This window comes from Mya arenaria, chromosome 12 (genome assembly GCF_026914265.1).
Source record: "Mya arenaria isolate MELC-2E11 chromosome 12, ASM2691426v1".
NCBI lineage: Eukaryota > Metazoa > Mollusca > Bivalvia > Myida > Myidae > Mya > Mya arenaria.
The window spans coordinates 68,288,181-68,305,534 of record NC_069133.1 but is presented as its reverse complement, the minus strand read 5'-3'; the positions used below and the strand labels follow the sequence as shown (position 1 = coordinate 68,305,534).

Sequence of the window (17,354 nt, the reverse complement as noted above, 5' to 3'; positions counted from 1 at the left end):
AAGAAGTAGGTACGCTAGAGGGAGGAGATTTAACCTCAAGTAGTAGGTACGCCAGAGGGAGGGCAGTTACGCCTCAAGTAGTAGGTACGCGAGAGGGAGAGCAGTTACGCCTCAAGTAGTAGGTACGCCAAAGGGAGGGCAGTTACACCTCAAGTAGTACGCGAGAGGGAGGAGAGTTAAACCTTAAGTAGTAGGTACGCGAGAGGGAGGAGAGTTACGCATCAAGTAGTAGATACGCGAGAGGGAGGAGAGTTACGCCTCAAGTAATAGGTACGCGAAAGTGAGGAGAGTTATGTCTCAAGTAGTTGGTACGCGAGAGGGAGGAGAGTTACGCCTCAAGAAGAAGGTACGCCAGAGGGAGAGCAGTTACACCTCAAGTAGTAGGTAGGCGAGAAAGAGGGGAAGAACGCCTCAAGTAGTAGGTACGCGAGAGGGAGGAGAGTTACGCCTCAAGTAGTAGGTACGCCAAAAAGAGGAGAGTTATGTCTCAAGTAGTTGGTACGCGAGAGGGAGGAGAGTTACGCCTCAAGAAGAAGGTACGCCAGAGGGAGAGCAGCTACGCCTCAAGTAGAAGGTACGCCAAAGGAAGGGCAGTTACGCCTCAAATAGTAGGTACGCCAAAGGAAGGGCAGTTACGCCTCAAGTAGTAGGTACGCCAAAGGAAGGGCAGTTACGCCTCAAATAGTAGGTACGCGAGAGTGAGGAGAGTTACAACTCAAGTAGTAGGTACACCAAAGGAAGGGCAGTTACGTCTCAAGTAGTAGGTACGCCAAAGGAAGGACAGTTACACCTGAAGTAGTAGGTACGCCAAAGGAAGGGCAGTTACGCCTCAAGTAGTAGGTACGCCAAAGGAAGGTCAGTTATGCCTCAAGTAGTAGGTACGCGAGAGAGAGGAGAGTCAAACCTCAAGTTGTAGGTACGCAAGAGGGAGGAGAGGTACAACTAAAGTAGTAGGTACGCCAAAGGAAGGGCAGTTACGCCTCAAGTAGTAGGTACGCGAGAGGGAGGAGAGTTACACCTCAAGAAGTAGGTACGCCAGTGGGAGAGCAGTTACACCTCAAGTAGAAGGTACGCTTGTGGAAGGGCAGTTAAACATCAAGTAGTAGGTACGCGAGAGGTAGGAGAGTTACAACTCAAGTAGTAGGTACGCCAGAGGGAGGGCAGTTACACCTCAAGTAGTAGGTACGCCAGAGGGAGGGCAGTTAAACCTCAAGAAGAAGGTACGCCAGAGGGAGGGCAGTTAAACCTCAAGAAGAAGGTACGCCAGAGGGAGGGCAGTGACACCTCAAGTAGTAGGTACGCCAGAGGGAGGGAAGTTACACCTTAAGTAGTAGGTACGCCAGAGGGAGGAGAGTTACTCCTCAAGTAAAAGGTATGCGAGAGGGAGGAGAGTTACACCTCAAGTAGTAGGTACGCCAGAGGGAGGAGAGTTACACCCCAAGTATTAGCTACACCAGAGGGAGTGAAGTTACACCTCAAGTAAAAGGTACGCCAGAGGGAGGAGAGTTACACCTCAAGTAGTAGGTACGCCAGAGGGAGGAGAGTCACACCTCAAGTAGTAGGTACGCCAGAGGGAGGAGAGTCACACCTCAAGTAGTAGTTACGCGAGAAGGAGGAGAGTTACACCTCAAGTAGTAGTTACGCGAGAAGGAGGAGAGTTACACCTCAAGTAGTAGTTACGCGAGAAGGAGGAGAGTCACACCTCAAGTAGTAGTTACGCGAGAAGGAGGAGAGTTACACCTCAAGTAAAAGGTACGCCAGAGGGAGGGCAGTTACACCTCAAGTAGTAGGTACACCAGAGGGAGGAGAGTCACACCTCAAGTAGTAGTTACGCGAGAGGGAGGAGAGTTACACCCAAGTAAAAGGTACGCCAGAGGGAGGGCAGTTACACCTCAAGTAGTAGGTACACCAGAGGGATGGCAGTTACACCTCAAGTAGAAGGTACACCAAAGGGAGTGGCCTGACACCTAAAGGAGGGGGGTAGTCGCGCCTTAACTAATAGGAACGCCTCAGGTAGGAGAGCAACGTTTGCAAGAGATTCGGATATAAAACGGGGGATTAGTCAGAACGCGAGTGGGAGGGGGTTACATTCGTGTTTGGTATGATCGCATGGAAATGTTTCTGAGCAAGGGCATCTGTGGTGATGATGCGTGTGGACTGTGGAGACATATAGTTTAAAGTATCCTAGACAGAGGATTTCATGTATGCACTGAAAAGTTCCCTTTAACACGCAAGAAACGTCAGATTATCTTTATTGGCACGGTATGTGCATATTTTGCGGGATATACCCCATAAGAAGCTATGCTGTATAAATTGAATGCTTACTCGAAAATGATTAAATTCCGTAATTAACAGGCCTTGGCCGGGGACACTGCCTTGCATGTTTACATGCACGTTTTATGTTTCCAGATTTATTTACATTTGCACCGACAAAGGCGAAATAGGTCAACAATGTAATGCCATCTGCAGGTTGTTTGTTATTAATTGCTATTGTTTTTGATGAGGTTAAATACATCGGGCATTTAAAGCCTTAATAAACAATTACAAAATACGCGTAAACAAGTTCGTCATTAAAACGTCACGTATGGAGCAGAGTAAAGGAAGAATATTCTAAGAGATTGTTGCAGTTCTGCTGAAAAAGGGCAGAGCAACACAAACAGAGCTTTTTTTTCAAACGGTCAAGACGCTGAATAACTCAAGAAATAGTTATCTGGATTGATTGGACTTGCAAACACATTGCGGCGACTACAACGGCGAATTCCGGGCTGTGGTAATAACGAGACGTGTTCTTAGAATCTAGCTAAGGCAAATGACGTAAAAATGTAAACAGCAATACAAATTTCAAGTTGTTGAATCAATTATTACGTTCGTTCACCTTGCCGTATAAGCTGTAGTATTTGCATCCGGAAACAGCCCCGTAGAATCCTGGGGGTCGTAGTCAGTTCAGCCCGTGACGATGCTAGCCAGATTACCGATCACTCAGTGTGTAAATACTGAATACTTCAACAAGTCACAAGAACAATCACAACATTTACACTTTGGATAAAAACAAACGTCATAAGTCCATAGCATTCGTTAAAACAAACACGAAGGACATAACATTGATATTACTGGACATGTAACCAGCCCGATCGAAGAGCTACGGTCAACAGCGAGCAAAAGGCCAACACTGACGTTTATACACTAAAGTCGTGTTTGACATAGAATCTGCACTGAGTTAAAAATGCTGTATATCTGACCTGAATAGCTCAACAAGCCCTGCTCCATAGGCCACCATGGAGATACTCACTAAATTGACAATCATGCAAGTCTTCGAATCAGCTCATGTCTGAGTCTTTTTAGATGTCATCAGATCATTGTACATGTGTATAAAATAGTGAGACTTTCTCGAGTGTTATCGCATCCAGCAAAATGCCACCATCGTCGCAGCATCAACACTATGCAAGAAGGAAGTGTACAATTAAACTCTGACTTCTTAATATAATTGTTTTTTTCTTACTGATTACTTTTTCGATTTTTTTAACAACGAATGTCTGTTTACCCTCTACTTTACATCAAGTGTATACATAACTAATACCTTTATTTTGTGGATCTTTCTCTTGCCTTTATCATATCAATGGTGATAATGGCGCATATTATAGGTTGAGGATATTTCTAATCTTTATTTGAATGCATTATCATTTGTAGCTCATTTGACTTAAACGATAGAAACGACATATGGATTGTGTACACATATACAATAGTTAGCCTTTATAAATGTTTAATTTTAATTAATAGCTACGTGGCCCCAAAACCCAAAATAAAAAGCGCCAAAATACTGAAATATCGCTAGTATTGTTTATATATGTACACTAGCCATGTTTTTTTTACTTCTTTTTTCATTAAAGTGAAATGAGTTTAACAGGATATAGCATTAAAATCAAACATTTTTCGTTTGCATCAAACTATATCGTGCGCCTTTAAAACATTGTTAAGTTTTCCTTTTATCTAGGAAAACATATGTTTCCCTTGGCTGACTTGAAAAAAATCATTAAGATACTATATGAATACGGCCCTGGTTTCTATTCTGAACGTTGGCATACTAGAGACAGTCCGTAACAACAGCGTCACATAGCGATCGCCAATGCTCGTCTGTTATTGTTTTTCTTATCCGAACAAGGGCATAATTCAACACATTAAAATTAGTTACGGACCCTGCGTATGCGTTCTTTCACTGACAACATTTGTACCAAGTTTCATTAGAATACCTTGAAACGTTTACCCCAACGCCGGCGACGACGACAAAAACTCCAAGGCCATCATGCTACCTTGACTTTCAATCCGAAAACAGGCTGTCATATTTGGCACGCTATCAACTGCTGTTGTTTTTGTGTTTTTCAATTAAAATTCTATCACGTTCTCTGCTTGCATAATATATCATGTTGATTAAGAAAGAAACAAAATACTCGTTTCCTTTATCAATATGCAAATGGCTAAAGTATGTAAATGATTAGCTACAAACTAGTTTCTATTTACAGGTACAAACAACACATTGAGTGATGAGTTGGTTTTCTTCACATATTGATTTGTGTGCAGTGATTCAAGAGGAGAACCAATATGCCTCCACTAGTTTTTATCATCTTATAGACCGTTATTATACCAAAGGAATTGGAGACATGTGTTTTTCTCCATAATTAACAACACCTTCTGTCACGACCAGTGTTCGAGTTCAGACGTACTGAAATGTTATCAATGGTTTTCTCAGATGACATTGGCCAAGGTTAGCTGGAAGACGGTTATCAACTGAAATATTAGTAGCCATTATTTGATTAATTTTCCATTGAATTATTCAGATTAAGATGTTCAAATAATCATAACGGTTATAATTGTTTTATTTAACATTTAATATCGAGCGTTGGTATGTGATTAAAAAATATTCACTGTACCTATAAGCATTTCTGAAATCAACATTTCAGTCCAAATGGTGAGAGTTTGTACATTATTATTCCTATTGTCTAGGTTAACATGGTTTTGATTATCATATTAAGGCCGTTGCATGGATGTAGAAGTATATAACATCAGCAAATTTGCCATGATAGGGAAACATACATACAACATATACATAATTATATACAACATTATTTAGTTTATTTTTAAGAATCCCAATTCGTTCATGATGCTTATATAACAATGAAATACCCATGATAAAACATTGTATACATTTTAACGAAGTCCAAGGCTTATCAGCATGGATACTGGTAGTTTCCAATAAATAACCAGGTTTATCCACTTGTTTTCAGGTAATATGACATTAATCAAATTATGTATTTGACTTGTTCAAGTTATAACATACAACATGAAATATTTATCATCTATTAGATTTTTAGAGTAGTCCTATACAACTAATATAAATAAGATTAAAACATGTTTGTGTACAAAATAATTTGTTTGTCCAATGGAAAGGCAGTATTTTTTAATTTTGCAGAACATTTGTTTTGTTAAATCAACAGTCAGCTGTAATTGATTTTAATCAGGCAGATTGACTGATTTCGACAGAGGCTGGCTCTCAGACAAACCATTATTTTGAACACTTTTAAAGCAAGTTAATGTTTATTTATATGCAGTTATCAGATTAAAGTGGTCACCGAGTATGCACCAAGCCTATCCATGTTTAATTTGATAAATGCATATTAACAAACATTTAAATACATTCTTAAAACACACAGTTTTGTTGTTTATATACATGTAGTTAAAACTAGCAAGATTTAAAAAGAAATTAAAACTGATCAATGCGGATCATTTTGGCCCAATAACCATTTCAACCATGTCATATTAGGCCCTGTGACAAACTCAGCATGGTCCATTTTAGCCTGGTTTTATTATGTATTGTATCAGCATATATGTTCTCAATCCAAACAGAATAAATATTATTTTTAAGCATTTCCGTTATTTACAGACAAAGATTTGATTTTGTGTATGTTCAAGTTAACATGCTTGTCCATGCAATATATCAGGACATATTTCATATATTTGTGATAAAAATATACATGTAGAGAAATTAGTTTGCACCAAACTTGTTTTTGGGATGATCTGATGCACAGTCTTATACAACAAGTTATAATTTCAGAATGAATTCAATAAAACAATTAAAAAACACAATATAAGGACATATTGTTCCAGGGCCGAAATGGTAACTTGGCTTATTTGACCCAATTACACGTTTTTCATGGTTTCTACAGGAAACTGGCTTAAAGATGCATCGGTGCAAACAGTTATTTTTCTTACTTAAAACAGTAAACAGCATCAGTAATCCATCACAGTTGAATGAACTTTGCTTGAAAATATAAAAATAAATGTATCACAAATTGAACCGTTACAACTTACACGTACCTCCATGGACCTTAGAAATATATCAGAACAACACTGCATATAGAAGTCTGAATGTAGAGTCCATAAAGTGTCCAGGCATACCCAGTACTAACACAATAAGTTCCAATTGGTATGATGATTCACAATCAGAATCCTTATCTCCAATGTTATTACTAAGGCAGAAGTTCATGAAGTTTATAACATGAATCCTTATCAGGTCGACAACAGCGTCCTTTCATTTTCCATTTTTATTTATAAACACTATAGATAATGTCCACGAACTTGAACCACATTTTAATCATTCCGAGAAGTGTTCAGGTGAAGTGGGATGATCAAGTGTCCCACGACAGAGTGTCAGTTGAGTTCAAGAACATAAATTTATGATAAGGTCCATTATAAAATCATGAGAATAGCTCAGGTGAAGTGAGTCATCGGGTCCTCCATTCGAGGACGCTTCATCCTCCAAGCCTCCATCTCTTCCTCCGTTGGGGCCTTTGCCTCAAACATGCTGTTGTAAGGACGTTTACGCTCATCAATCGCCAACAGCTGCTCCGCCCGCCGCTGACTCTCAGCTTCCTTCTTTAAAGCCTGAAATAGTCACAGATCAGCATTTTAGCATGTTTTCATGAAACACTCTATAAACATATATATATATATATCACTCTATAAATATACATGTAACTTCATTAAGAAAATTTAGGCATAATACTCATGATAATCGTTAATAAATATACATGTACATCAAAGGTGAAAATACATGTATATCTAATAAACCTGTTAACTAGATTCTTTATCTAGAGCAAGTTGGATCATTTACTATTGTAACAATGCTTTTTGATTAGAATAGAAAACTGTTGTATGACTTTATTCCAGTTTGTGTGGTAAACACTCATTATATGAATGTCAGAGTGAAAGATAAACAGAGGTGTTCCAAATATAAACCCTTGCCCTACCTTTGCCAGTTTCTTCTGTTTCCTTCTCTCTTCCTCCTCACTATCTGCGTCACTCTCTTCGCTGGATGAGCTGCTCTCACTGCTACTGGCTCGCCTCTTCTTCTTCCTCTTCCGATTCTTCTTCTTTTGTTTCTTCTTCTTCTTTTTCTCCTTCAATCTCTCCTGATGTTCCTCTTCCAGAGACTTCTGTTGGCTTTCCTCTTCTTCCTCACCTTCTGAGTGCACAGCCTCAATTGGTATCAAACTTTGCTGTAAAGATATAACAAATAATGTTTAATAACCTGCAACAGTAAACTGAAAATTACAACCTTAGGATTGCTTTGGCATTAGTATGGATGCTGTTCATTTACATATATTAGATTTCGAATGAACATATACCCAGTAGGTGTATTTTATTCATAGCTTATAGGCTAAAAGCCAAAGAGTAGAAAAATACAGTACATAATTATCATAGTGAAAAACTTTATCTCAACTTTATGTTCATTTTTGCAACTAGCTAAAACTTTCCACTAATATGTATCAAAAATAACGAAAATATAACACTGAGATAATTCTAATATATGACTAAAATCTTTATTGCCGGAGTAAAACTTATATTTCAACATTTGTCATGTACAGATAATGTCATGTTTAAGAAATTCTAATGCCATCAAAACAATACTTCAACTCGGAGAAAAGTTCTACAATCCTTCCAATATTGGAGACATACCTTCTGTGCAGCCTCAATGCCAGCCAGACCTGTGCAGTAGGACTCTTTAATGAACGAACAACAGCACTTGAAACCCCAGTGGCCCGCGCTCCAGTACGAACCCCATACGCTCTGTAACATATCGTATCAGATAACATACATGTATTAATGTATACAAAATAATTCCATAAAAAGCTAAAGAAGATTCCTACACAAATTTTGTTACTCAAATGTTACCAAAATGGACAAAACTGTGTTAAGCCTAATCATGTTTCATAATTATGACATTTTTTCAATATACATGGAAAACCCTTTTCAGAATAAAGTCTCAAATGAAAAATATCTTAATTTCAAAACGTATATAAGAACATTTTTAGTGCAGGTAATGAGATATTAATTTATTAAATTTATGAAAGAAATATTCCGAAAACCCTTGGCTTTAAAGTATGTGAACACAAAGGTTATTCTCTCATTACAGTGTGTACTTACGGTGTGATTGTTAATGAGGACATCCTCCTGGTACTTTGACCGAACCACAGGCTTCTCTGTGCCCTTGATAACCGTGCCATGTCGCGAATACTCCGTGTAATCCTCCTGTAAAAATAGCAAATGTTCAAATGATTGATTTTTATGACATTGCAAAGGTATCTTGTAAGTAAGGCTATAAGGATGTTTGTTTCAGTGTAATATCGCAATATATATCTCCGAGTGACCATCAGAAGCTTTATTTCAAGAGAAGCGTAGCCAAGAGTGAAATAATTAGTTTTCTGTGTTAATGAGGTGAAGAATCTTGCACTCTTGTGATCTTACACTGAAATATCTTTTTGTTTCATTAAATGCCTCAAAAGGATACAAAATGACAGTAGTTTTTCAGAAAAACTGCAAAGCTGTATGCCAATGTAACATTTCAGAAATGACCTCATTAAAATTGAATCCCAGCCCTGTGTGCACTGACATTTGATATGGATGTCAGAGTGGGCTAAAACTTCAGAACTGTTTGAAACAGTGAAATATACCACAGTGCTGGCATGAAGCATTACCAAAATACCACATACCTAAATGAATACTACTTAACTAAACACAGCTAAATGCTGTTCACCTAAATACAAAATTATCTCTCTCATATACATGGAAATAGATGCATTTTTTCATTGCTGTCATGTAGCAATTGATCATTAAAGATTTGATAATGGATAACAAGAGTACCTGCATGACAACACTGAACAAGACCAGGGCTATGACTAAACCTCAACATTTTTCCTTAAAAAGAAAAACAGACAATCTCAAAATCATAGGAAATCAAAATTATTTTCTGAGACATGACCAACAAGTCCATTCTTTTCAGCTATTTCTGGAACATCAGCACTATATTCATTTCAGACTCACGACATCTGTGCATGGCCTTCAGTAGATGTATCTTTAAATATTAACTTTTATACAGCATGTTTGTATGTTTACTATTCAATTTTGTGAATGTTTATTATACACATCTTGTGATCAAGGATAACAGATAATTCATTTTAAATAGGGTCCATTGACTTTTGCTGAAGAGACAACATAGTTAACCAGACAGTATGAAATATAAGGACTTAGGTTGGAAAAGGACTTAGGTTGGAAAACCCAATCCCGTGGATTTTTAACATGTTCAGCATTAAGTTTTGAATCAAAGGAGACAACTTTTCTGGGTTTATTAGACTAACAATGAGTACTAACCGTTTGTGCGAGAAGGAGCTGTTTGGGTGGGGCCTCAAGATGTTCCTCCCCGCCATAGCGATCAAGAATTGACTGTTTGGCATCTGTTTTCGTGTCCTCCTTGCGTTTTTTCACCTCCCGGGACAGCAGGGCCAGCTTGGTCGGGTCTGCCTGCAGGTGCACGTCAGCCCCGTGCTCGTAGGCATCCCAAGCAAACACTGCAAGTAAATAGTTGTGAAAGTAGAAAGCTTTGTTTACTATTTAGTTTAAACTCTATTTGTATAATAAAGTGCATTGAAAGGGAAAACCATCTGCTTCCATGTCCACAAAATGTTCTAAAGAAATTGCTCAAAAACAATGAGTTGTACTTGTCCATTTCTTGCACTAGAATGAGTTGTGATTGAGATTTTTTGGGGGAAATTGAGTCCTGCACAGTTTTGTGGACTAACTTTATTTTTTAAATGCATCCTGCTGATGAACACTTTACTGTAGAAAAATGATCATAAAAGACCAGTGAATAAATGACACAGCAAAATCAATCACTGCCTACTATAGTTTATCAATGCCTGTCATTCACATATGTAACACATCGTGTGTAGGTTTCCGTAGCTTATGGCCAATACCAGCATCGTAAATAAGCTTACTTCTTCGACTGAAATGATGGAAGCTTATGTTATATAAAGTTGTATGTGAGGGAAGTTCAACTTACTTTGGTTCTTAGCAAACTGCTTGGCATCTCCAGAATACCGAACAAAATTGTCTCCGTGGAACTCAGCCCTGGAAACATGATACATGAAGTCAATCATTCAAAATATCTAAACATCTCTTAAACGTATACTTAATATCAACATAAGCTATTGAAATACCATATTGTTTACAGTGAAAGACAGATACTGAATGTAAATTTTACTTACTGAAACAAACAGGAATATATATATATATGTTTAGTATGATCTGTGAATGACAGCGAATTCAAAGAACAGCAACATCAGATGTTAAGTGAAATAATTCATACAGTGTTAATGCTATGTATGTGCATTCTGCTTGAGAAAAAGGTAAATGAGACTATTTGGAAAGTCAATAGCACCACAGCCAGATGCCAAAAGGGCATGCTAGTAACTCAATAAATACTAGTTTAAGCCATGCGTTAGTAGCGAAGAATTTGAACATAATGAATTTCAACAAAATAAATGTAGGAATTTTGTTTATTAAAGAATTGATAGTTTTTAACTGCCAAATACGTCAAGTTTGTATGAATTTATAATACGGTAGTACTTTAAGTTTAATCAAAACAAAAAGAAAGTCTTGCATTTAATTCTATGCAGGCAGGAGGGTCCATATGCTGGTCTCCATGAGAACAGAAAGGTGCTTAAAAAAGGACAGGGCCAGCACCCTTCCATTTCTCTTTCACTAAAACCCTATAATAGTGTCTATATACATGTATCTTTATGTATTGTTACTGTTGTGATGTGAACAAAGGTTCGATCAATATCTTGCAGTATAGGACCAAACTACAGGTGGTTGTACAGGTAGCCATATTGAATTGACCACCTAAATGCCAAAAGCCCAAGCCCCTCCTCTTTTTCTAGTCTCAAAACTTACAATGAAGGATATGAACAAGCCCACACATTCAATGAAACGAAATATGATAAATATAAAAGTTGAAAGAACTAGAACTGTAAGCCATAGGCTAACGAATACCCCCCACCCCTCCATGTCTAGGTTGTTTGCCCTGGAGTTAGGCCGGACAAAGCTAATTTTGCCTACAAGGGGAGATAACTCCAGTCAGGGTCATGTGACCTGTACCAAATTCACAGAGGCGAATGTTTACAACATGGCCATTAATTTCTGAAAGTTTGATAAAGATTTGTTGAATAATAACAAAGATGAATCCCGGACAGGGCTTATTTTGCCTACTTTAACACATCAAGGGGAGATAACTCTGGTCAGGGTCATGTGACCCGTACCAATTTCACAGAGGCGCAAGTTTACATCATGGCCATTAATATCTGAAAGTTTGAAAAAGATTTGTTCAATAACGACAAAGATGAATCCCGGACAAAAAAAACCGGACGGACAGACGGACAGACAGACGGACAACCCAATTCCAGTATACCCCCCCCAAACTTTGTTTTGGGGGGTATAATTAAGGGAAATTACATAGATATGTCATTTTTCTCAACTCTTTATGGCATATTCCAAATATGCTAACAAACTTTATTGACTTGAAAAGAGCATTCAATTTGTGGTTTCTAAGTTATTTTCGCAAGGTTCAATCATACATTGCACTTTTTAGGACTTGATTCAAGTTTGGTTCTGTCAATTAAACTACTGCTTATGGACCTAAAATTAAAAATTAGGCATAACACCCCTGCCAATAACACCTACAGAAGCCACTGAAAATACTTCCAACAGACAAGCTGTAATGACAAGGACTTACTCTTTCTCTTTGCTTGTGTTTTTGAAGGGATCCTCTCGCATGGAGCGCGTTTTCGGGTCATAATGGGCAGAACTTGTGTCCAAATTGAACAAATACTGAAATGGACAAGTAAAAACTCTATTTTTAAGATGATGAGATCATATGTTATAATCTTTAAAAAAAGACTTACCTTTACTTAGAAGCTCAATTGGTCAAATAATACAGTAAACAGGGGTGTACCATATCAGTATACATGTAGTTCATTACCAAGGCAATTTAAACTATTTATGCTAGGGAGTATTATTCGAGGGTACATGCACATGTAAGAACCTTGAAATCAATCAATAGGCCAAGTTAACTGGTAATAGTAATTAAATAAAAGAGTAAAACATATAATTATGCACATTACATATATGTTAGTATTGTATTCAGATCTTGCGATCAAGAATAGCTGTTGAAAGTATAATGTTCTTTTTCCAATGGGGCCTTTTGGTTGAGACAGCAGAGCGGAAGGTCGTGTGAGATACAAGGGACAGTCTAGCTCCTATTTTGAATATGTTTAACAACATGCCCAGTGTAAAGCACCCATACACAGGGAGACAACTTTTCTGGGTTAAACCAGTAATAAATCCTCAAGTTGCAAAATACTACCCTCAGCACATTGGTGATCCCATACAATTTTTGTATCTTTTGAATGTTTCATTGGCTGATTACAATTTGTATATTTGCTTATTCATTCATGTTAAATCGGACATGAGTGACACATTTGTTTGGTGATTTTCAGTATTTATTTTTTCTGCACATAAAAACCTTTCAAATGATACCTGAATAAGATGGGGTCACCAGGCATATTTGTGCAATGAATACCTTAATAAGATGCACCAGTACAGCAATACACGAATCAATCCTGTAAACCTTACCTTAGCTGTGTCTTCTCGAATACGTAGATTTCTGACTGTGATTCTCTGTTTGGTTTCAAACTTCTGCCCGGGCATGTCCACATCATCAGCATACTTGTCTTCATCATCAGAATCTCCAGCCACCTGAACAACAGTACAAATATATGTAAGTAGTTTGTGAATCAATGTTTAAAAACAAAAAGAATAAGAGAATAAAAAAAATACATATTAACAACATAATCATCTGGACATTTGATAGCATTTTATCATCATGATAATAAGTGATTTATATGCTGTCATAGAAGCCATACAAGACCTGTTATAATAAAGACAAATAAAGGACCATTACTTTACACAATATACATATGAACAAAATAAGAAGAAATATAGTTGATTGGTGGTTCATTCAAAATAAAGAATATGTAGTTCTATCATACCTTTTCCTCCTCTATAACTTGTTTCTCACTTCCATCAAGGAAGTTTTCTTCTATCTTCTTTTCTTTAAGCAGACGTTTAGCCTGAAATAGAGAAAAATGGAGTGACATATATGAGTAACCAGTAGTAATTAATTTTGATGATATAGATACTGGTTAAGCTGTACCTGTGACTTCAACCAACAATACACAGGAGATCATGATAGTACAAGTATAAGTTAACTTATTCAAGAGACAAGTATGAATGCTTTCTGGCAGGGTGAAGTGAATAATCAATACAATTTGGTTTCAATAATAGTAAACTTCATGACAAATCAAAGAAGGGTAAACAATGAGGACAGGGACATGTGCAGATACACAGCTAGTTTTTAGGCCTAAAGTACCTCTTCAATTTTCTCAAAATCCTCATAGATTTTCTGATGCTCGTCTGGGTTGTAACCATTCCAGCGGTCACGTTTCCCCTCATAGTCAAACGCCAGATCTGACTGTAGGTGCTCATCTGGTGCAAAATTATCACCAGTAAATTTGGCTCCTATCTTTCTTGGACGCTGTATTAAAGAATAAAGTAGTTACAGTTAGTTCATCATAGTAATGCACGGCTAATACATAAATGTATGTGTACATCAAGTCCATTTGCTTCATCATGACATGAGATATTGTAGATAACTGGCCTTTTGCAACCGAAAAATTATTTCTGTATGTGTAAATATGAACAAATATACTGAGCAAAGCAGAGTGTGAAGCTTTGGGTAACAATATCATTAGTGCATCTTTAATCAAGTTGGTTTAAACCTATTACTTTCATAAAAATATACAAATGACAATATATATTACATTTTAAATATTTAAGAATTTGATTGGAAGCTTAAAGCTTAAAAAGACCATCTTCTCTAGAAAGTAGTGAATTATTTCTATTTTAATTTAAGTGTCCTTCTTACCTCAAGGCAGTCTTTTTTCTTGTGTGTCATTGCTCCACAATTTTCGCATGCTCCCTTCCGAAACTTTGTGGAAACTGGACCCTGGAATTATACATTTTTTTGTACAGTTTGTATTTTCATTATACATTGAATACAAATCAATTGTCAGATGTGTATAAAGAATATGAAGTTAAGTCAGATTATATCTATCTTTGCAAAGTGCCACTATCAAGAACTTGGTAGATGAGTGTTGAAAATAGGAAACATCATTAAGTCTTCATACTAGTGCTTTCTTACATCAAATATTATTTTATTTCAAATGAGAAGTCAGATTGAGAAATTAAGTCTATTAAGCTTGTCAAGTTACAAAAACCAAGCTGTTTACACAGAAGTTAAATACTATCATCAGCATCAGAGTCTTAATTAACAGAAGTCTGCAATATAATTCTGGAGAACTACAAACGAAATTTAAAAAAAGACAGTTTACCTCCTTTACACCTTTCTTGAACCATTCCTGCAGGTCGGAGAACCGTTTTTGTTTCTCTGGCTGAGGGCGTTGATGTTTTAATGTTGGACGCTGCTCCCCAAAAAACCAGGGCACCTGCATGATGTACTGTGGAATGTGAGGGTTGATGTCACTGAAATATTATTGTTGTATCTATAAACAATGTAATCAATACAACAAATTATGCATGTGAACTCAGAGTAAAATATTAATGTTATACATAAATTACAATTAAATTAAATGTAAGACATGAAACGGATTTAACCTTTTAACACATAAGTACCTGTAATATAATTATGGTTGTCCAAAACTCTTCACATGATTTTGTTTACATCCCACAATAAAAAAATAAGTTAGAATCAAGCAAAAAAAATACAATAACTATATGATGAAGTTATTCTTTATTTTGTAATTCTCAAATCCTTTAATTAAAGAGCTTATAATGGAAATCTTTTCATTATCTTTTCGAAACGCATGACTTACTTGCCATCCTCATCCTGCATAGCAGGGACAGTACCAGCCTTTCGTGCCTCTTCTAGCTCCTTCATCTTCTTGTAATCCTCACGTGATTTCTTCTGTGGCTCATCACTCTCCCCTTCAGTTCTCCCTTGCTTTGCCACCACAGAGGGTGGCAAGTTTGAGATGAACGACATCTTTATTTCTTTATGTTAATTCTTGTTTACTGAAAACAGAAATTGTATAAGAAACAGACGATGTATCAATTGGTGTTGCTTATTCTTTTCCTTTATTTGAGTAAGTAATTGCGTTTCGCTTTAAAAGGTCAATAAAACAACACGATCACCAGCGATGCCAGCAATAAAACCCGCTGTAGCAGTCTTCCCGAAAATGTAAATATTCTGCCTGTCACTTCGGAAGTGGTTGCCTGTCCGAACAAATATTTGCCTGTCTGAACAAAAATGTCATTACTTAGGCCTAAAAAAAATTACATTTGGTTCGGGTTACCTGACCCTACCTACGGAATAGGTGCGGACCCTACCATGTCAGTTTGAAAAAAAAATGAAAAACTAAAAAAAACCTACCTTTTTTTGAAAATGATGTAACCCTAACCAAACATGTTTATTTTTTAGGCCTTAGTATACATAAAGAGTAAAAATATGAATGTCAACTGTTTTCAATGCTTGCCTGATATAATTCACAAAAAAACAACATATAAACACTACATGGACATGTCGTTTAGTAAAAATAAACACACTTGGCCTCAAAAAACTATTTTAACAATTGGCGAAAGACTATATGTATAGTTATATTATGCATCCATGTTGGATAATAATGACAAAGATGTTCAATATATACCCAACAGTGATCTTAACCGGATTGAATTTGTCATTAGTGTCGTTATTTTCACATAGATATATTCTGGCTCACAGAGACCTTCTACATGTACACAACCTGTCAGATTTGTCCATGATTTATAGATATCAGGAAACTTGATAAACAATTGACACATGTAAGTGTTTTTTGATATCTGAACATATTTCTTTTGGCATAATGACATAAATAAATGTGTTGAACAGTAGGCAATAATATTTTCGTAGAAATTTGAATTTTTAATGGAAATAATTTCAAAATTGTGCCTGCGAAGATTCTCTGTGCAAGGACCATTCGCTACTTTTTGCTGGGATGGTGGAAGTCATAAGAAGTCATTGTTAAAAAATCATCGGAAGACTCGTTGGCGGCCAATTAGATGGACTAAGAAGAAGTGAGAATGATTTAAGACACTCTACATAACGATATTAGGCTATATGGTTTCTGACAGATTTCAATTCCATCCACACAAAATAAAAATTAAATAATGAAATGCAGTTCGTTGAGTTGTCAAAGCAAATGAAATTTTGCTTGGGTCACTCGCGAAAATATATTACTGGCCAGAATTTTTTTTTAAAGGTTACAAATATCCAAGAGGTCCAACCATTATATTGATTAAATAAGAATGATGTTATGATGCCACAGATTCAATGATTTTCCTCTAACAAAGTAAAAACATATGATAAAAAATAGCAAAATAATGTTTATTTACGTTTGCGTGAAATATTTCCTTGTAGAAACCGCAAATTTGTGGTGACATACAACTAATCAAATAAAAGCTAAGCAGTCGTTATTTAAAACGTTTATGGTACGATCGATCACCAAATTTTAAACCTGGTTTTAATAGTCCGTGAATCTATTTATGATTTACCGATTGTAGCAAATATTGGAAAATATTTCTTTCTTTTTTTTACACAATTAGGCGTACTTAATTAGTGTGGAAACAAGACTTTAAATGTCTAAAAATAATGTCGGCCGAAGTGAACCATCTATAGCAAATAGCTAATTATAATAATGCAGTTCACTCAGATCAAAGTGACATATGACACAAACATTCTTTAAATACTAGATGGTCTGTAATAATTCTGGCCTTTTTCTTTGTGTCATCAGTCAATGTTTCAATATAGACTAGCATCAGCCATGTCCGTTGGATACCCATATGCATCTCGTGCG

General features: G+C 36.6%; 1 protein-coding gene across 2 annotated transcripts; it reads right to left on the bottom strand.

Annotated features, from left to right (window-relative positions):
* Positions 1 to 4,892: 4,892 nt before the first annotated feature.
* On the bottom strand, positions 4,893 to 16,939 carry LOC128212143 (pre-mRNA-splicing factor SLU7-like). 2 transcript variants are annotated; one of them, XM_052917435.1, is made up of 14 exons: positions 16,894 to 16,939; positions 15,339 to 15,537; positions 14,838 to 14,988; positions 14,372 to 14,452; positions 13,817 to 13,981; positions 13,437 to 13,517; positions 13,021 to 13,143; positions 12,122 to 12,216; positions 10,391 to 10,458; positions 9,703 to 9,899; positions 8,479 to 8,583; positions 8,011 to 8,121; positions 7,302 to 7,550; positions 4,893 to 6,936 (listed from the first exon to the last, which is right to left on the bottom strand). In XM_052917435.1, exons 2-14 carry the CDS (start codon positions 15,506 to 15,508, stop codon positions 6,763 to 6,765), a joined length of 1,770 nt encoding a protein of 589 aa, XP_052773395.1. In that variant the 5' UTR covers positions 15,509 to 15,537; positions 16,894 to 16,939; the 3' UTR covers positions 4,893 to 6,762. The 2 variants fall into 2 exon arrangements, with proteins under 2 accessions (XP_052773395.1, XP_052773394.1); XM_052917434.1 differs by lacking the exon at positions 16,894 to 16,939 and adding an exon at positions 16,451 to 16,703.
* Positions 16,940 to 17,354: the final 415 nt, after the last annotated feature.